The sequence below is a fragment of the Triplophysa rosa genome, linkage group LG23, assembly GCF_024868665.1.
Source record: "Triplophysa rosa linkage group LG23, Trosa_1v2, whole genome shotgun sequence".
Classification (NCBI taxonomy): domain Eukaryota; kingdom Metazoa; phylum Chordata; class Actinopteri; order Cypriniformes; family Nemacheilidae; genus Triplophysa; species Triplophysa rosa.
In genome coordinates, this window is record NC_079912.1 from 17,655,841 (window position 1) to 17,677,590 (window position 21,750).

General features: G+C 38.6%; 2 protein-coding genes and 1 long non-coding RNA gene across 4 annotated transcripts in view; 2 read left to right on the top strand and 1 right to left on the bottom strand.

Annotated features, from left to right (window-relative positions):
- Positions 1 to 1,507: 1,507 nt before the first annotated feature.
- ythdf3 (YTH N6-methyladenosine RNA binding protein F3) lies at positions 1,508 to 10,142 on the bottom strand. Its single transcript, XM_057322294.1, has 5 exons — positions 9,795 to 10,142; positions 9,196 to 9,220; positions 8,388 to 8,467; positions 6,486 to 8,111; positions 1,508 to 3,024 (listed from the first exon to the last, which is right to left on the bottom strand). Exons 1-5 carry the CDS (start codon positions 9,816 to 9,818, stop codon positions 3,001 to 3,003), a joined length of 1,779 nt encoding a protein of 592 aa, XP_057178277.1. The 5' UTR covers positions 9,819 to 10,142; the 3' UTR covers positions 1,508 to 3,000.
- Positions 9,922 to 12,511, top strand: LOC130546832 (uncharacterized). 2 transcript variants are annotated; one of them, XR_008961832.1, is made up of 5 exons: positions 9,922 to 10,035; positions 11,405 to 11,439; positions 11,599 to 11,676; positions 11,770 to 11,837; positions 11,933 to 12,511. It is a non-coding gene; the product is annotated as an uncharacterized LOC130546832 (long non-coding RNA). The 2 variants fall into 2 exon arrangements; XR_008961831.1 differs by having other exon boundaries at positions 11,770 to 12,511.
- A 409-nt stretch (positions 12,512 to 12,920) lies between these two features.
- rps6ka3b (ribosomal protein S6 kinase, polypeptide 3b) overlaps positions 12,921 to 21,750 on the top strand; it is a 31,343-nt gene continuing 22,513 nt past the window's right edge. The window contains exons 1-2 of the mRNA XM_057322288.1: positions 12,921 to 13,280; positions 14,969 to 15,028. Of these exons, the coding sequence (XP_057178271.1) occupies positions 13,218 to 13,280; positions 14,969 to 15,028 (123 nt within the window). The 5' untranslated portion in view covers positions 12,921 to 13,217. The remainder of the gene's footprint in view (positions 13,281 to 14,968; positions 15,029 to 21,750) is intronic.

The window sequence follows — 21,750 nt, forward strand, 5'->3', positions numbered from 1 at the left end:
TTCCAGTTGCTTCCATTGTTTACCCCATTTGTAAGTGGCTTTGGATAAAAGCGTCTGCTAAATGACTAAATGTAAATGTAAAGGCCTGCAGTGATTCTCAATAATAAGAGCCAGGAAACCTCCAACCAGCACAAAGGCTGATGAAATAAAAACCATCATTTGCATATTCATTGTTCCTTTCATGCCTGTGAGCCAAACTGGCAATTAGAGAGAATGCAGCAAAGGTTATTAATAGTGTAGCCCGTGTTGTACAAACTCACCTAAAAAAAAAACTTAAGTCAGTTTAGGCCATTTGTACCAGATGGGTGTACCAATACATAAGCTCAGGAGACAGTAAAGTCTCAATTCAAACCTCCTTCCTAGTAATTACAACTTTTTATGCAGCCTCAAACAAAGAGGAAATTCCTCTGTCACGCAGGGGACACACTTGGCAAGCCACCATTAATTGACTTTACAAAGGTGGACAACAAGTGCCATGTTTGTGCCGTAATTGTCTGATTAAGGATGGCATTTCTGGGAGAGAAAAGAGCCTTTCTGACCGGATTAGATGGCAGGTTGCTATATTCTTGTACAGAACATCTCATCGTAATTGCAGATGACTCTTTTAAAGGTTTTATAAGCACTTGTTATTAATATGATTCATTTTACTGGTGTTGCACATGTAAAAACACGCAACAGATAGACTCGTGCTTTTGCTTTTTCTATATGTTTGATTGTCAAAAAAGTTAAAAAGGCTATATAAGGTAAAAATCTGTCTAATGTCATTTTCTACCTTGATTCTCAAAATCATCAATATGTGTTATATTTAATGTTTAACTAAAGGGGCGTCTCAAAAATAACACGAGGCAATAAAATAACATAATACAAGAGAAAACCATATAGGGTTGAGGCAATTCTTTATCTGGACAATAGCGCCATCTGCCGGAATTTTGCCATAAAACAATTCTGCAATAGTGAAGTCAACAGAAAACAAATGACTGTTGGAACCATGTGGCCGTTTATTGTTAGTGTTACGACGCAGTAAATAGATACATTCTATGACTATTTTGCATTTATACTATTTTTAGAGGAATTAAATATATTTCTCGCACAAAACTGCCGTTAAATTATTTCTCTACCATAATAATTGAATATTGTTGCAGTTGAAATGAAACAAATGACAATTTTGTCATCATTTACTCACCCTCATTTCAAACCTGTATGACTTTTTTTCTTCTGCAGAACACAAAAGAAGATATTTTGAAGAATGTTGGTAACCGAACATGCATGCATGGAGGTACCCATTCACTTCTATTGTATAGACAGACACAAAACCAATGCATGTCAATGGGTACCGCCGTTGTTCGGTTGACAACATTATTCAAAATATCTTCCTTTTTTTGCAGAAGAAAGTTTGAAATGATAAAGAGGAAGAGTAAATGACAGAATTTTCATCTTAATGAGCAAATCTGGTAACTGTTGTGAGGTGCAGAAGCGTCTACAGTCAAGACAATTTTCGCAGTCTGTTTCCATAAATCTATATTTATTTTTCAAATCAGATTAATCAATCACATCATACCTCGATTAGCATCAGCATCATTGAGAAGCATCGATTTACAGTAACCCATACAAACATGGCCTGAATAAAAGCGCACAGAGGAAGGGGAGAAAGGTGTCTCTCATTGCAGCTGATTTCGTAGATCGCTAACCCAAATCTGCTGTCCGTTCCGCCAGCGGGGCCGATTGATACCCACAGTCTAACGAAGCAAGAGCAGCCTTACTTGGTTTGTGGAGAAGGCAGCTTCCAGTGAACAAACAGGAAATAGCAGAGACTGTAATTACTTTGCATTACTCGCAGATGTTTGAGAAGTGTAGATCTTTTGGGAGGGTTTGATCTCAGACACTAGCCCGTGGCACCGGACCCCAACAGGGTACATTTGGACTGTAAGGTCAGTCCATAGCAATAATATAACTTTATCATTCAATCAAAATAATCAAGACCTATATAGTTTCATTTGCATGGCCTCAGAATAATGCTCAGTATATAGTTGCAAACAGCAAAACCGAAAGTTCTCATGCAATACGAATTTGGACGATACGGATTATATTTCACGCCATTAAAATAAGGGGACATTCTGAAAGTAAAAACTCAAAACGTGGGGTCGCTAAACATGGATCATGTTTATTTTAGCTAGTGAGTCACCTATAGGAGAAAACCGTCACGTTCTTGCTAAATTCCGATAGCAGCAGATGCATTACAGATTCTGACTTGAAGAACACTGACTTGAGTAGACGTATGGTGTTTCTGAGCAGGTTTCTCCTAAAACAAATGCACTTTCTGAATGACAAAATTGCAGGAGAAAACAAAACAAAATGTGCATTGGCTGGTGTCAATCGCCACCAAGCTGCATAATTATCATCTTCTGGTGCACAGAAATATATGCCGAGACGGTCAGTCTACAACAAACAGACGTGATTATTCCGACTTGGGTCGGGTCAGGTGGGACGCAAACTGGGTCTGCGCCACGAATACGGGTTTTACAGCTTCACGTAGATTCAAGTTTTCTTTCACAAAAGTGTTTCTCCTCTGAGTGTGTTCAAAATGATAGAGCGCTAATATATGAAGAAGGGGTTACAAAAACAAAACAAACAAAATAAAGACAAAACAATAAGACTACAAATACATTTGAAATCCTCAGAACCAACTACAACGGTTAGTCAGTTAATACCGAACAGATGTCCATTGATAGTTAATCAACGAACAGGTGAATCTGAACAGGTAGAAGCTTTTAGAAGGGCTGAAAGTGCTTTAAGATACAGTTTACTTATTTCTGTCCATTTCGTGCGTGACTTGAGCAAAAGGGCAGAGGTTGACACAGGAAAGTCCACTGTCGTGACAAGTGTTCATACATCATCTTCAGCAGAAAATACACCAGAACCCCATTCTTCCTCTGAGGTTATGCAATATTTAAGGTTCTACGTCATTAGTGTTGACATCCTACGTGGGAGATCTCTGTAAACCTACTGTTTATTTCTATTTCGCTCCTGTAAAAAAAAGAGAAAGACAAAATCAGATATAATTGAATAGACCAAAAAAAATGATAACAATTATCAACATCTTAGTCTTTGGGTTTTTACTTGCAAACGCACATGAAACTTATTTTCTTTAAATACATTTGTGGTTTCCTTGTTAGTTGCTCAGGAAAGCAATAAAATCTTGGTCTACGAGACGTGGTCTATACTCTTTTTCCCCTAAACAAGCACATTTGACATTTCCCCAAATCTGAAACGTGCCAAAGCTGCATAACTGCACTGAAATTTACCAGATATTATCATGCCATAAAATCAACAACTAATTAATATTTTTTGTGATCTTTTTGCATCAGAGGGCATACAATTATTGTACGAGGAACAAGGTCAGCTACTGCCACTAAGCTGATGAGGCAGTTGTATAATGTTGATCATTTTTCGGACAAAACAAGGTTTCAAATGTCTTCGGTTAACTGAAGGTGAGGGTCTAACAACTGCATGCAATATTTATGCATGTAACAGTAAAACGATGTCTGCTGTACAGTATGTGACCTGCTGAGACAGCTAGTGGTTTCAAAACAGCGGTAACTGATTAGATCTTTCTGACAGGCCTACAGAAAAAACTCTTAAACCTTTAAAGATGCACTAATTTAGTTTTAGCCCCAAAATGTAATGGAGGCCAGTGGCAGATTATAAAATAATAATACATTTTATTAATAGCAAATGAGACAAAAAATTGGAATTTACAACTGTTAAAAGTTTTGACATCAGCCAATAACCAATTAAATGTCCAAACATAGTCCAAGTCTGTCTTGCATTTTTGGCCATATTACATTAAAGGAGTAGTTCACAATAAATTAAAATTTCATGATAATTCACTTACCCACATGTCATACAAGCCATTCGTGTGTTTATTTCTTCTGTCGAAATCAAATTGAGGTTTATGAGGAAAGCTTTCCAGGGTTCTTATCCGTATAATGCACTTAAACGGGGACGTATCCTTTCCAACGTGATTGCGTAATACGGAAGTCGTGAACACGCATTCTGGAGGACCTCCGAGGCAGTGCAAGCCACTTTTTATGTTTAAAAAGTATATCATTTTTTGTTTTCTTGGAAAATGACTAATCGTTTCGCTAGACAACACCCTTATTCATCGGCTGGTGTCGTGTAGAGCCTTTTGAAGCTGCGATGAAACTGAAATTTGGACCTTAACCAACAGCCCCCCCATTCAAGTGCATTCATATATGAATAAGATTAAGAACGCTGGAAAGCTTAAATTTGTTTTCGACAGAATAAATAAACACACGGACGGCTTGTGTGATGTGGGTGAGTGAATTTTCATGGCATTTTTAATTTATAGCGAACTACTCCTTTAAAAAGTTTCTCAATGGCTGTTGGATGCAATAATGGGCCGCATATGCATAAATGTCCATATGTATAATACATATAAATACATTATATGCCATGTATGGGTTTGCTGTTTATTGGTACTTTTGTAAAATAACCCAATTTTCAATCATTTATACTGAAATTTCACTTGGTTTCAACTTGACAACCCAACTTTAAAACAAAAGTCATTTTGTTTTTCCTTAATCTTATATTCTGCAAAACCCTCATGCTTACCTCAAATTCTTGTTCACAAAGTGTACATAGCTAGCTAGATTATAAGCCACATGACCCTGTTTGCCCTAATACATAACAATAATAATAATAATTCATTACATTTATATAGCGCTTTTCTGGGTACTCAAATCACTTTACATCGAAGGGGGGAATCTCCTCAACCACCACCATGTCTGCACTATTCAATTTTACAAACAAAATAAAACCATATGCAGGTACAGGGCTTTAATGGACTTGATTAAACTTGAGGGGCGCTAGTGATTCTATTAAAAAGTGTTTACTGCATTGTTTAGTAAGATGAACCTCTGGTGAGTGAGACGTTAAAATTTCAATGACATAGGCGGACACATAGATTATAAATCATTACCTCATTTCTGATAAAAAAATGCATTAGTGCCCTTTTAACTTAACAGTGGCAAACAATCTTAGAGCTATAGTTCAGTTATCATTTGGGCACTGTCCTTTTTTTTCAAAACATTTATTCATTTTTGAGAGAACTAAGCCTTTAAATATGTTACAAAAATGTATTTCATACATAAGACATTTCACTTAGGCAAAGGATTGGCAAGACAACCAAACTGACATAAGATTCTGAATATACATTTATTGTGACGTTTTCTAATACGTTAAGAAATTAAGTTAAAATAAGTAAATTACAAAACTGCAATCTATTAAAGATCCACTGATAATGAGTATTTTTACTATATGCATGTTCTTGGCAAACCTACTGTATATTGTTAAATTTACAAACAAGTAACTGAAGTGGACACAAGTCAAAAGTTGGAGTACATGCGTGACTACACCTGCTAATAGGATGGCAGTGCAAGTCAGTGGCTAGTTTATGATTACGGTTTATGACAATGTGTTTGCCAACAAATGATGACACATCATCCCGTTTATAAATGTCTAAATATGTCACTATTTTAGTGTAAGAAGTAAATAACTGTGTTAAATAAAACTACAATTCAGTTTGAGGTTAATTTTGCATTCATTTTTTAAAGGGATAGTTCACCCAAAAAAAGAAAATTGTGTCATTATTTATTCTCCCTCATGTCATTAAAAACATATTTTGACAAATATCTCTGCGATTTTGTTATGGCACCACATATATTCTTTGGTGTTCTGAGTAAATGATTTTTCATTTTTGGGTGAACTGTCCCTTTCATGGAACCAGTTACAGTTATGTACAGTATGTTTTCATAACTGAACTATATGAGCATAACTGTATTAGGCACTCTACAAAGGCACTGGTAAAACACAAAAACAACCCAATACATGGACCAAACTATAGTTTAAATGGCAAAGCATGATATTTGCCAAGATGCTAAATTCACATCCTTCCTTTTGGGCCTGATACATCCTCATAATCATGTGAAATATGATCTAAAATGTTGTGCAATCACAACATAACTCGCAGACAAAGTCAAAGCAGCTGGTGCCGAGGTAACAAGCACAGGCATCAATTATTTGTGTTGTGTGGCAGGAAATGATGCAAGTCAAATCTATTCATGGGACATCTGCCTGCTGTTTGATTGGCGTCACTGCTCAACACCGGTCATATGTCAATAGATGGCAGAGATTTCTTTTATTGCTCAAGCCATGCAATTATACACGAACGAATGGTAAACGCATCAAAAAGTGCATTCCTAAGGAAGACTGACTGCACTTTTGACATTACGTGACCAATAACAATGCTTGGTTCTGCCTACGTTCAGATGTAAGAGAAACACTCTTCTAAGTTGCTATTAAAACCATATTTTATTCTAATGTATAAGAACTAGAATTGGTTTGATCTAAAAGTTGCAGTGCCTGCTTTCTGCTATGGTCCAAGAGTGGCAGAAAGCAGCACTTACCCGTCGCATGGCTTCCTCTTCCTCCTGCCGCTTTTCGTAATGTGCAAAATCATCAAAGATTGAGGTGGTATGCTTGAAAGTTGCAATAATTTTAAGCACTTGCTTTGCCTTCTCTAGGGGCACTTCCTGAGTGTCCCTGGAGTTGGTGACAGGCTTGTTATCATTGTTCTCTAAACGGATGTGCCTCAGCTGGTTATTGGGCACGTCCTTAACAAAGATCCATTTCACCTCGAACTTGCCCTTCCACTTATCCTGGGACCAGACCCCGGCGTAGGCGTTATAGTCCACGGTGGACTTCATTTCAGCCACGCCGCAGAAGTGTCCACTGCCGTTGACGCTGAAAAGTAGGTAGAGCGGACCTTTGGCACCAAGCGAACGGTAGGCACTATCCAGGCGCTTGTTTCCATGCTCTGTGCTGCACCAGATGGAGTACTTAATGGAGCGATGGATGTCGTCCTCCGAGTAGCTCTTGATAATGAAGACCCGTCCGTTTTTCAAGTTCCAGTCGAAGTCTTTGAGGTTGTAGTTATTGAGGGCCTTGAGCTTCTCCAGGACGGGGTGAACCTCGCCGGAAGACGGCGACGAGTTCATGGGGATTCCCGTCCCGAGGCCAAAGTTCTCCATTCCGCTGTTCTGGTTGAAGGCCGCTCCTCTGTTTCGAGGGGCCACCCAGCGGTTTTGGGGCGGTGGGTTCTGCTGCAATGGGTGCAGGGGCTGGGGGGGTCCAGGTTGCGAGTGGTGATGATGGTGGGGGGGACCTGGGGGCAGCTGCTGGTGGGGTTGTGGAGACTGTAGGTGGAGCTGCTGGTGTTGGTGTTGATGAGGCAACGGATTCTGCAACATGGGTTGAGGTTGGGCCAAGAGTTGCTGCTGCACCAGCTGCTGCGGGGGCAACATCTGCTGAGCAAGAGGAGGCTTGGTGAGGGAGCCTTTGTCATCCCACGTTCCAATGTTCATGTTATGCTTTATTGGTGGAGGAGGGATTGTTGCCCCACCCCCCAAACCCATGTTGGGTTTCAGCTTCAGCTTGGGCTGGGGTTTCGCAGGTTTCCTTGCGATGGCAGCCCAAGAGTTGGGGTTGGGAGCGGAGGAGCTCACGGTTGGCATGATGTTAGCGCCCATGCCGCCCAGACCTGCCGTCCCTCCTAAAGGAGACCCCACCGTTTTCGTAACAGCCGACATGTCGGAACCAAGCTTGAGCCCGCCCATACCCTGATCGATGCTACTGAGCCCTGGAACTTTACTAAGTTGTGTGTCACTGCCAAATCCCTGTCCGTCAGCAATGGCCCGACCCAGTGAGCTGGGGGGATACCCATAGCTCTGAGTAGACTGTCCCTGAGAACCACTGGTGCCCCAGGTGGAAAAGTCTGCATTTCCGGGAAAGAAGTTAAATCCATGTTGGCTGAGGAAAGGGGGCGTGTTGCCTAAAGCACCAGGCTGGCTAAAGACTCCATCTGGAATGAAGTGAGGTTCGCCATTGCTCATCTGTCCATAGGTGGTCAGGTAGGGCATAGGGGGGTCTCCCGCGGTGGACCAAGCAGCCTCTCCCAAGGAGTAAGGGAATCCGATGGAGGGGGCATAATAACTGGGCATGTAGGGATCAGACATTGGTGGGTAGCTATTACTCTGTTGAAGGTAATTAAAAATAAGTCAGTAATGATTAGGTTACATGTCTACTGATTTCTACTAAAGACAAAACAACCAAATGTGAACGTTATCTATACACAAACAGATACTGTAATGTGTTTAGGCTCAAAGCAATTTTCATTCACAATGCTGTCTCATATAGATCGAGTCTATGTTGTAAAGTAGCATTATACTGAAATGGAAGAATCCAAATGATATGGATTTTATTTTAGGAGAATAGACATCTAATATGACAGCCCACAGAGAGAAACTCACCTGATTTGTCTGGCTGCTCAGGTAATTGTCAAAGTCATCATCATTCACAGCATCCTTCTGATGCATCGAACCGTTTTGCACTAAACAAAATTAAACCGAAGCAAGACAGACAGTCTGTCAGTTTATTTTGCCAACTCGTTTTTCCCGCTAACATTTTGCAGCTCAGTTGTTTACATATTTAAGTCAGTTAATGTTCAACATTTCTTCACTGGTGTAGATTATTTATTATAATTAAACAAATTTCCGCAAAAAATGTTACAAGTCTCATATTAACATGAACACTGTACCTAGCTATACCTTATAATAAACAAAATTTTCATTAGTGACAATTCATAAATCTACAGTTTGGCATTTGTAAATAAAGTCATACTTGCGATAATTGATAACGTTGTTGATACAATAAAAGGCGCCTAAATGGGAAAATATGAAAATTGTGTCATAATTTACCCACCCTCGTGTCATTCCAAACCGGTATGATTTTATTTTTTCTTCAGAACACAACAGAAGACATTTTGAAGAATGATGGTAACCAAACAACATTGGACCCCATTAACTTCCACTGTAAGGACACAGAACCACTGAGAAATTTCTCAAAATATCTTCTTTCGTGTTCCACAGAAGAAAGAGTCATATACAACAAGTTTTGAATGACATGAGGCTGAATAAATGATGACGGAATATTTATTTATGGATGAACTTTCTATATGGATTACAATTCATTGAGAAAATATACTGACAGGTACAAGTTTTAACACTGACATAAGTGGACATGCCTAAAGAAAATGTGTCAATGCAACACTTAACTTACCTTTGTTTCCTTGTCCTTTAGGTCTCTAATGTTGTGTTCAAAGCGTGCGATCAGATGTCAAAGAGCGAATATTCACAATGTGAACAAAGCAAAACAAGCCTCATCAGTTTCATCGATCTACAAACACCTTTTTCTTGATATACAACAAATATTTGTTAAAGCATAACTATGCATTACATGATCAGGAATCGACCTCCAATGATTCTGGCCGACAAAAACAGCTATCAAATATACAAGACTCTATGGGCTAGACTGGCTGCGTCTCAAAACAGAGTAAGTGGCCTAAGTACAAGACAACATTTGTGGGCATTTCGCCCAGGATTCTGCCCTGTATGTCAAGCCTTTAAATATACAGCTTTATATACTACATTGGCTGTGTCTCAACCCTAGTGAGCTGCCTTTCTAGACAGCATTTGTAGGCGTCTTACGCACGTTCCTTCGAACGTGTTTTCGTATCGGAACCTTCCTTGAATGTTTCAACCGTCCCAAAACATGCTGTCTAGGTAGAAAGCTCACTAGGTTTCGAGACAGATCCACAGTCTGTGCGCGAACCATCACGTTCATCTGTTATGTAAATAAAGATGATCTGCCTCGTGTACCTGATCGACAGTTGTCGCAGACATCCTCCAGGAGCCCGAACTGATCGTTGTTACGACTTTCCACGATCTCTCCTGCCACCTCTGCGGATTCACGTTATTCCTCCTCTCTCCGAGTTGGCCCTATAATCGCAGGCGTTGATCTCCTCACCCGGTCTCAGATGATCGGCAGCGGTTCTCTCGGGCGGCGGAGACAGCGAGTGTCAAACGGCTGAAGAGATCGGTGGCGGTGCGGTGTGTTCAAGTAAGTCCGAAACATTCACACCCTATGTTATATTTGGAGAAAATATTACCCCTGCTCTACTCCACAATGGCGGATGGGCTCTGACTCTCACTTCCGTTTGAGCGCTGACCTTCCGCCGGTGACGTCACTGGGAGAAGACGTGCGCCTGGTTTATCATCTAAAGAATAAAAAGAGATTATAAAGTTAGATAACATTAGGAAAATGTTTGAGAAAGTGTAATGATGAAAAAAAGTGATAAGAAATGTACTTTTTGTTATGTTACGATGAGACGTACCATGAATGATAACGGTATCATAAATGATAATTGTGCCATACAACAAGCGAGAAAATCATTTGAAGAGCTAGAGTAATCATGTTCGTTATTCAGTTATCTTTTAATAATTCATTAATGTGATGTAACTTACTTCGTGTGAACTTGAATGTTAATTAGGCTTTTTTAAACACAGTCAGCACCTTAATGCTTCTTTTATACATACTTTTATACTTTGTATAGTTTAATATCCCAACGGTGATACCGGTTTATGACCCTTTGCTACTAAAAATTGCTTGTTTTATATGTTTATCTGTACAAAAATGATTACATCTGTTTTTTTTAACATGTCATTACAAACACATTAGGCTACGATACAAGTATTGTTTAGTATTCACAAGAAGTGGGACATACTATCAAACAGGTAAGGCTGATAAGTAGAATATAGATAGTATATAGATTTATCTATAACCATTCTTTCAAATACAGAAAACAGTTTTGTCCAATCGCCCATTACCGCCTGGGGGCGCTCGTCCATTTCATAAAAATACCTTTACCGCAGATTGCGTTGTCATCAAAATAAAAGTTCTTTTACCATACCAGAGCAAACAGGTTTTTTCCAAATTCACATAGATGGAGTAAACAAAATGTGGCCTTTCATATCTTCTGTTTGTATATTTTATTATGTTTATTATTTTAAGATACAAATGTCCACAATTTGTTATTCCAACAAATAGCATATGTTATTCCTTTAATATAACTTTTATAAAAAAATTCTCAAAGGTAGTGTTAGAATTAATGTATCATACAGTATGTGTCAATGGGTTATATTACTTTTAATGAGGCAGAAAGGCTGGTTCAAGCTCTGTGTAGTTTATAGGCATTAAATGATGAGGCTCAACTAAACCTCAGTTTCATCAACCTTGTAGATGGTTTATATGAAATGCAATTTGTAGATAGTTTATTGTAAATGCAAATTCTCACACGCAGTATTTGTGCAATTCCGCTCTCAAATCTGATGGAATTAAATTTTTCTGTCTTTAATTAAGTGTGTCATTTAGTGTGTTGACTATTACCTCCTTGATGTCTTCCTCTTCTCTCTTTTGATTTCTCTCATAGGTTGCCCAAACAGTGTCAGAGATAATACCTTAGAGGTTTGTCTGGATTTTAGCCTGGTGTATTTAGACATTTTTATATATCAGAGTTACTATAATCTCATATGTTTAACCTTTAATCCCCAAGTGCCTGTTTGTGCTGTATAAGTGACATTAAACCAAATGTTTCATTGTCATTTTTCGTGTTATCTTCTTCAGGGCTTGTTTGCTGACTTCACAATCCATGCCGGCCTGCTTTGACATAAAATTTGTCACAGTAAACGGTGACTATCACAAGTAATAATCAAATACTAACAAAAGTTCCAATCAACTGTTAAATTGTCTATGGGTAAATGATTGACCCAGTACTTGCCTTTTTTACTTGCCCAGGGCCTTATACTAATGGAGCTCCAGACAAATCGTTTCCATGGGTACAGCATGAGCGATCCTGATGTCAGGTGAGATTAACCTTCCACCTTTCCTCAACCCTTCTCAGTGTTTTTAAAACTGTATCCTCGTCCACTACCCTTCCATCATCCTGTTTCTTTTCCAGGCAATATCGATCTTAGATAGTTCTCTTCTTTTCGTCGATTTCACTGTTTTTTGTACACTGTACTGTCAATCAGTCCTCCTGACCTCATGCGAGATCCAAGGAGTACGTAGTAAGAGTGATCCCATCACTTTGCTGAAGGACTGCACGAGCAACAACCATATACACACAAACTACTGGAGGCATTATCAGTTTTGATTACTGTACCATTTATTTTACCTGGAAAGAATGTAGTCTATGTCATGCGACATTACATTGATTTTAAACATAAAAATACTTCTTGTTTTTTAGAATTAATCATTTATGTGTTGGAAATGTGGAACCTTGACACGTCATTGATGCAGCACAGTTGTCCATCTCAGAGCCCTGACTGGAAGATTTTTTCCAATGATCCACTGGATCAACTCCAATCTAGACAACCCTGCTATTATTCACCAGATTAAATAAATAATGTAATAATTTAGCTTATGTATGTTTTATTATTTTAATTAATATGTAGTGGTTACCATATTATGGGCGTACAGTAGACGTCATTGAAACACACCACACGTATTACCATACACTCACCAGCAGAGGTCGCGCTGTCCGCCTGCCTGAACCAAGTGTCAAATCACAGTTTACAAGTTACAAATTTATCTGAGGCAGACTAGAACTGTCTGGGACAATGAAAAAAGTGGGAAAAAAAAAAATATATATATATAAATGCATTATTAAATAATAAAATATACAAAGGTTTATATTTATGTATATTGGCCTATAATATATAGACATAAAATAAACAAATGCATTATTAAATAATAACATTTGTAAATATATATATATTTCCGTATATATAATATACAGGCATAAATGAATACAAGATTATCACAGACCAGACGTGCTCTCACCTGTCCGTCTGTGAGCTCCAAGTCCGCAGCTTCAGCCCCGCCCGCATTATATGACTGACCCGTAGATCCGCCAATCCGATGTGCCATACCTCGAGAAGCGGAAGTGAATAGAGCGTGAACGTGTTTTTTCTATCAAAGGGGAAGGCGAAGAGAGAGAGGGCGAGTGGCGTGAGATCAGGGGCACGGTCATTGTATTTCTATGGAAACGCCGCGCTGACTGACAGAGGTGAGTGGAGGAAAAGGTGGCGGCGTATTTGGATGCGTTACGCGCACGAGCCCTGGGTTCCCATCTTCGTTCCTCTATGTCAAGATCGCGAAAACAATCAGGCACAGTATATACGAAGTAGCTCGAAATCGTTTTGAAGCTGATTTCTCAAGAAGAGAACCTTCAAAAAGTGGAGATGCCACTGGCACAACTAGTTGACCCTTGGCGAAAGATGGCAATCGGCAGCGCGGCGAGCGAGGTGAGTCTCCAGCGTTCATACTACCTAACATTATATGTTAAATACAGCCGCATTAGTTTTATTTTTAAAGACCGTTTCTGTATTCTCCTAGAGTACAACCTGTTCCAGATCTTTATCTGAATATCTGATATTAGGAGATTACCCGTTAAAGAGTACGACCTGCGTTATGGCTGTGCGTACTTTTCAAATGATCCTTTTGTAAAAGGCTTATTTTGCATTTTAAAGTTGAATGTGTAAATACTGGAAAAAGAATAGGCACCTAGATTAGTATCTTTTTTTGTTGTTAATGGAGACTGAAGTTTTAATGAAACACTGTGTAATGTGTGAATCAGACAGTGCGTAAGAATCGTTGAGCCTCTGATTCATACCGGTGCTGTGACGGTGATGATGATGATGATGACACTTTGATGATGAAGTAAAACTCGATTTATTTATGGGAATCTGTAGAGTGTCAATTATGATGAATTGATGCAAACGTTTTCGTTCACAGTGTATGAGTCACGAGGGCAGAGAGTTTACTTGGAGCTGGAACAAAATATTAAACATGGAATTTCAGAATTTTGGATAAAAAAATCCAAAGAATTCTACATAAATACATCATGGGTTGTAAAATACGGTTGCTTGCAAACTGTTTTGTTCTTTTTTTTAGGCTGGAGGGTCTTTTAAACAATTTGTCTTTACACATAATAACATTTCAACATTTTTTTACACCCAATTCTTCATCTCTTACCATCCATGCATTTGTTGTCTTAACGGATACATCACTACAGATTTTCTAAAAATGTAATAACCTTAACTTTGACCTTTTCAATGCCACAACAGATCTAAGACAGGGATTTCGTTACCATGCAATCGATCACACACACATGTAAATGACATCATCATCTAGCGAATCACTCATAAATTGTACTCCAGACTGCTCGGTCATCTATTCTGATATGACACAATGTTCAGACATTACAGCTCATTGAAACCCCATTGATCCATATGTAATAAAGTATGCCGTAAAAGCTGTCGAGATGTTATTACGAGACTGAATGAGAGGCAGGCCCTCTCACGGGTTATCTGTCAGTTTCACTTCTATGCATTGACAGATTAGTCCGTCTGTGTCCCCACCCTAACTAATTAACCCTAAACAGTCAATGACAGCCTGCGGGCGCTGTCTGACCAAGAAGTTCCACCACTGTCATTTGGTGCAGAGAAGCACCATTTATACTGGCATGAGTCTGCTGTAGTAATCAAGACTACGTCATTCCTAGAAACTCATAATACAGATCCACACTGTAGTTATGGTCTCAGTATAGTCTCAGTGTGGTCTCAGCCTCGGACTGAACCGCTTTTGATTGTGCAGGAAAAATGAAAAAGTACAGCATACATAATATCTGTTTTCTTGTGGTATCATCAGTGTCAGACTAATTTGCCTTTAAACAGAAGATAAAAATAAAACGTGTGGTTGTTTGCTTACACCATTAGTCAGATAATCTCTTCTTGCCTAAATTGGCGGTATTTGGCCAGAATAAGCTGCAGTGTGTCCAAACCTTATGCTGGCAGTCAAAGGTCTAAATACGCAAGACAATGTACAGCGTACCTCAGACTGTTAACACGTATTGTATTTTCTATCCACAATGGTTTGCCAAGCTGTGCCTGAGACACTTATTTTACGTATTCACGTTTCTTTTGCATGACAGACAGAGCCTCAACACGTCTTGGAGGACTCCACAGGAGACGATGAAAACCTATCATGTCAAGTGAGTGCCGTGTTTCCCCCTCTGTTACACTGTTCTGTGTCTCTCTCTCTCTTTCTCTCCCGCTACCTCTCATCATTTCAAGACATGTCTTCTCATGGGCTTTGATCTCCTTATTATATTGCTGTTCAGTGTTTTGTAACACTTGACATTTCGTCAAGGATTCTCACAAGCTTAGTCTCAAAGGTGCAGTACAAGAGGCTCTTCTTTGGACGTGGTACACTAGAGATGGTGGTACCACCTCCTCAACATGTGCGTGTGTTCCTGTAAAGGGGATCTGGTGATAAATCTAAGTTATTGATTAGGCCTCCGATTGTCGTATGCATGCCGGGGAAACTAGAAATCCAGCATATTACACAGGCGCCCTTTGAACGACATTGTACAGTCTAGAATGTACCATCCTCATTGTGTGGGGGCCAGCATTCCAGGCTGGACAACAAAGTGCTCATTGTTGTTGTTTGCGGGAGCGTATCTGTATAAGAGCTAATGGTTGTTCTAGTTCAGGGAAGCTTCTTCCTACACTCTTTCAGATGGCATTAATGAGTTATTGTAACATGTATCTGCACCATTGTGACATCATAGAGTCTGACCTCATACAGGAAACAGCAAAGCAGACTTTCTAGGTCTCCTCTCCCACTAAAAGACTCCCTCGTCTTCCTCTCTAGCTGTTGCCGAGAAGCATTGATTTTTAAATGCAGGGCAGATGGACCTATGGATCTTGTTTGCGAGGAAAGCTGGCCCGTCATTAAAACATTCTCTTGAGGATTCGTTTCCCCTCTGAACTCCCCCCCCCACACATGAGCACATGTTCAGATGTAAAGTTTCTGAAAGCTGCTGCTTTGCAACTTTGGTATGCTAGATTTGGATTAGAAGTAGTTCACTATTTTTTCATCAATGCTTTGGTCCACACGTTTAACTTGAAAGGGAAAAGTCATATTTAACCTCAAAATGGAAAAATTTGCATTAAGAAATAAAGACCATTCATTTCTTTTGTATGGTGAAATAACTTTTTGACAATGAAGTTTAAAACCACTCAAAAAATAAAGTGTCCAGACATTTTGCTTTTTGTAATTCCCATTACTCTTAATATTCTTGTTTATTGTTATTCTGTTTTTTGTTTAGTTTTTTTATGTTAATTTAATTAAATTTATCCAATTTGCCACAGTCTATCAATATTTTACATAGTAATAGTGATGCACGATATATTTTCATCCCTATCAAATGGTATATCATCAGCCATGACCAAATGTTACCTTGTTTTTTGTAGTAAATGTTCTAAAATAAAAGCAGCTGTCCACTTATTGCCTTTAATTTCAGGCTCAGAAAAACACTGCAAAAATGACTTTCTTACTTGGTCTTTTTTTCTTGTTTTCCAGTAAAAATGTCTAAAAATTCTTGAATCAAGATGCATTTTCTTGATGAGCAAAAAAATCTGGGGTAAAATAATCTTGAATTAAGGTTTACCTTTTCCTTAGTCACTCGATTCAAGCCCATTGGCAGATTTTTTGCTTGTTTTAAGCACAAATTCACTGAAATGTTATATTTTTTGACTAAAAACAAGACTTATTTTCTTAGGTCAGTTTGATCATCAAGAAAATGCATCTTGATTCAAAATTTTTAGATATTTTTACTGGAAAACAAGACAAAACTACTAAGTAAGAGAGTCATTTTTTGCAGTGAATGTAGAGTATATTAACATTAAGATCGGCCAATATATCAGTTAACGGCTTCCAATGTCAAAGAATTATCAATACATTTTATCGGCCAAAATGTACATATCGTTGCATCCCTACTAAGTAATAATATACATCATAAGATAAATTAAAGAACCATTGTGTAATTTTTAGCAGCATCTATCGGTGAAGTTGCGCATTGCAACCAACGGCTCACTCCAACCCTCTCCCCTCCCTTTCAAATCACATAGTTATGTATATAATGTATATAAGAGGAAATAATATTTAAAATAGTCATAAAAATATAGAAATGCTAGTGTTAATGGTCTTTAAATATGCTTGGATTTCTTAAAGCAAAATATTATTTGTTTATTTAGGTTAAAATATATTCTCAGAGGTTTTAACCGAGATTCACCCAAATACAGAAGACCTCTCAAAATCTGATCAGTACACATTACTACTTCTCTTATTGGTCATTGCATTCAAAGGGATCTGAATGTAATGAATGCTATTGCATTTGTTGTGTTTGTGTGTTGGTAAATGTATGTGCCCTAACCTGGCCATGTTCCGATCCCTGTTTAATGTGGTGTGTTACGGTAAACACTATTTCAGTAGCCTGATGAGAATTAATGAGCTGGAGGGTGTGTGTGAATGCATTAGTCATGTGCTCGGTGGTCTTGGAATAGCTGTGACGGAACAATAAAACAGGAAGAAGAGTGGAAAGTGTTTGTTATATTTAGTTTGCACTCAGCCAATTAACTTTACCTGGAAGCCATTTTAGAGTTTTTATCATTCTATCTAAAACTCTCACTCTCAGTGAGCTCAGTGGCTCCCCCTGGTGAGTGCTTGTTCCTCATCTCAATTAAATTGACATTAATTGCAATTACGCTTGTTCGGTCACTTACAGAAACAAGTAACTGTGGCTCTGCGAAACGGTGATGTTAGCTCATAAGTTGCTGCGGCTCAAACCTGAAAATTTCTAGTTTGGAGCCAAAAATGTTAATTGGCAGAACTAAATAGCCCTTATTTTTTGAATATAGAAAACCTGCTATTAAATCACGACCTACAAACTTACCACTTTTATTTTCAACCAACACAGCTCCATCAGACAAGAGGAGACAACAGGGACCTTAATCTCACAATGAAAATGAACCGTCGACGTGATTCGATATCACTGAAAAGTTCATTTGAATACGCTTTATTTCTGTGTCATCTTTCCTAATCAGATAACAGTGATTCTTCATTTTCCACTCGGAGACCCTGAGAGACACTGATGTACTGTCTCATTTCAGGGTTATGCATGTGTACAGCACGAGTTTCATCTGTGTCTGTGTGCGGGGCGTGTGGGGTGTGCTGTGCTTGTTTGTGCTAATGTTTGGCTATGTCTCTAGATCTCTCGGGCAGATGGTATTTAATCTTCTCTGACCATCTGGACTGACTTTCTTTCTCTTTGCGGACACCCACTCTTGCCTCTTCTTTACCTCTCTTTCCGTCTCTCTCTCTCTCTCTCTCTCTCTGTGTGTTTTTTCTGCGGTGTAAGAGTGGCGAGGCATCATGCTGTCTTGTATCTACTCTGACTCACTCCTCCAGCATGGCCCTGCACACCTGATTCATAGCACTTGTCCGGCTGTGGTTAACAAACTTGAGTGTGTTTTTCTTGAAAAGAGCGCACATGCCAATTAGCAAAATCTGACATCTTTGCCAAGGCAAGCAATGCTATTTTAATATTGACATGAACAACCACTAAGTATCAAACGTTGACACGTAGCACTGTTTGTGTAACGTATATGACTGATACCTGAGGGATGTGTGCTATTGCTTTTCTAAGCAGTCAGATTTACTGTTTTTGGTCAAATGGGTGGAGATTTTCTTTGTTATTGACCGCGCATATAGTTTGAGAAATGACAAACTCTATGTCTGTTAAGTGAACTGTGTTTGTATATGTTCTGTAAACCTTTGGCTTTTAAGATTTACATTCCTCTGTAGAGTTTCTTCCTGCTTCCCACCGGAATCCATGCATCCATCTTCAAAGGCTGTGTGATCCTACACCAAGCATTATACAATACCAGTAATGCTCTCTGAGTCCTGTTTACTGATGGGTCTGTTAAGACCTGTTACGCGTGTGGTTAAATAACACTAAACTAAAATGAAATAAGTCATTTTATTTGGTAAAAAAAAAACGTTATTGAGCAAGTAAATAAAAAGTCAGTTTTCAAAACTGTATAAGTACTTTACCCTGATTCACAATGGTTAACTTATAATAATGCTTTATATGATGAGCTGTCTGGTACGATTTTGCAGGAAATGTCAGTTTGACGTCATTTGCTTTTAGCCCATGTACAGTACACTGTAAAATAAATGGTTTGGCAGTTTAGCTGTTTCAATGTAATGTTTTATGTTGACACAGCCTGACTTTGTTTGTTCAACTTAACTTGCAAGTTGGGTCAATATAGATGGAAAATGTAGAGGAAAAGTTACAAATTGCAGACACAAATACATTTTTAATAAACACAATATTTGGAAGAACTGTAATGAAACAAAAAGATCCATGACTCTAAAAGTAACTTTAAATTAAGATGAACACAAATTTAATGTTCTGATTTGAACTATGAACCTTGTTAATATTACTGCAGTGCAGCCTCATGGTTTTTTCCTTTAAAATTTGACAAATTTACTTTTTCACTATATTTCTTGTTCTGTAAACTTTTAGTTTATAAATTATAAATAAAACAGATTGTTAGGCTAAACGTAAGGCTAAAATAAACTAAAAAGCTAAAAGAAATTAAAGCTAAATGATTTCCTCAGCTCAGGGGCCCGTTTCAATAAGGAGGTTCAACCAACACCGAGTTAAAATGTGAACTCTGAGTTGATCTACACCGAGATGCGAAACTTTGAGTTGTAGAACAGCTGATTGAGTTAGTTCTATCAACTCTGGGTAGACTTACCTTGAGTTAAGTGCTTGCACCACAACTACGACAAGCCATGATCAATGGAGCCCGATATGACGATTCACCATGGCAACGGCACCAAAAAAGCAACACGGCGGCAGAAAGCGCTTGAGAGCGAGGCACACTTTCCACTCTGCATACAGTGGATTAACTAATGTGCTGAAAATGACTTAAGTTTAAATTAATAAATAGATAAATGTACCAATAAACAAACAAATGAATCAGTAAATGAGTGAATGAAACAACAGAAATAAAAAAAAATATTATGTTCTCACTCCCCATCAGTGCCCTAGTGATGAGTGTGAGTCGTCATGGCGTATAGGACATTTGTTAGTGTGAATGGCTGCACGTCTAAATTACTTGTTTATTACCTTTATCGCTTCATTTCTGCATTTATGTCTGTATTTATTCATTTCTTTATTCGTGCACTTTATTTATACACTTTATTAAGCCATAGAAAACAACAATTTGTGAGACCATGTAAGGGAAAGAATCTGCTCTGATGTAATACACGGCCACGATGGCTGATGGTATTGATGTAAGGATGGATGATGTGTTTTGATATATCTATTTCACTGTAAAGAAAAATGGTACGGTTTTAATAAAAAGACAAAATATCACTCGGCTCCTAAATTCCTCTCCTGAAATCAAAGAACATCCTAATGAATGAATGCAGCCTCTTCTGAATCCTCTATAAAAGCACATATGACATTTTAGTAACTGAGATGGTCTCGGTGTGATCAAAATGTGTGCCATGAATGACTGTATGAATGAATGAATGAGTTACGCCACTTGCGCTTTACAAAGGGGGAGGAGATGGAAAGAAAACCTGACCAGGTTAGGTTCACAGAGTAAGTTACTACGGTTACTGACTCGGAGTATAAGTTACCTCTCCTTTAGGCTTGAGTTACCCCGCTTTCTCAGCTTTGACATACCTCGCATTCTGAAACGGAAAACCCAGAGTTTCCCTCATTTCAGGGTTAATATACTCCGAGTTTTCACTAAACCTCCTTTCTGAAACGGGCCCCTGGTCTCTGTAATACATACACAGAGGCTCATTTTTGAGCGCACACAGGCTATACTGAGTAATGGCATTAATTCTCAATAAAGGCTTCCTGTGAAGCTCTCATTGTGAATCTCTTTTCTTTAACATCCTACATAACCTGAACGCGAAAGTGTTGTGACAGCACCGTGTATGTGTAAGAGAACAAGTGTGGGTGGGTGTGTGTCAGAGATACGGCGTGTGACTGTGGAAGGGTCTGAGACCCTCGGAATTCATGTTGGTTAAACTCTCTGTGTATTGTTCTGACCTGAATAAGTGTGGGAGAGTTGATTCATCATCATTTTCCACCAAAGAGTTACAAGGACAGGCTCTCATTAGTACAACAGCTTCAGAGCCTCAGAAAAGGGGGGTTGAGGTCGGTCAGGACTCGGAAGGTCTTTCTAGATCTCAGGGGTGATGAAGAGGGGACATTGTGCAACAAAGCTTCAGTCTGCAGGGCTCAACAATGAGGGTTTTTCTTCTGCTGGCCTGGTACATCCGGTTTTTATTTGTTCTGCTTCTGGCACTTGCCTTTTTACCGGCCCCACCATTAAAATAATTTGCCTTTGATTTTCAGAAACATTTTTAAAGCTGCAACCAATAACAGTTTGGTTAAAAATAAACAAACAAAAAATATAAAAAGTGCATAAAAACTGTCTCCTTGGTTTACCATGATTCACAACGGCGTATAATAATAATAATTTATATTTTCATTCAAGATGCATGGGTATAATTTTGCGAGAAATGTTAGTTTGATGTTTGACTTGACGTAACCTGCAATTTTATGTTTCAAACAGAGTTGGCAACATACAGATTGTAGCTGTATCAATGACAATATAAATGTCATTAAAATGTAATCTCTTGCATTTAGAATATTTTATTTTTTAAAGGGATAGGTCACCCACAAATATAGGGCTGTCAAAAATAATCGATTTTACGTTGCATCGCGATGCAGATGTGATCGATTACAGCATCGATGCAGACGAACAATCGATTATTAAAACATGCAATTACAGTAAGCATCATATGTGCCAGTGGTCACTGTTTTATTGTAAACAGAAA

Bases quoted from the DNA above. Each gene is read 5' to 3' on its own strand.
- ythdf3 (XM_057322294.1), bottom strand. From the start codon at position 9,818: ATGTCTGCGACAACTGTCGATCAG. The intron at 9,221-9,794 runs GTACACGAGGCA...ACACAACATTAG, and splicing joins CTGCGACAACTGTCGATCAG to AGACCTAAAGGACAAGGAAA. The intron at 8,112-8,387 runs GTGAGTTTCTCT...TACCTTCAACAG, and splicing joins TGAGCAGCCAGACAAATCAG to AGTAATAGCTACCCACCAAT.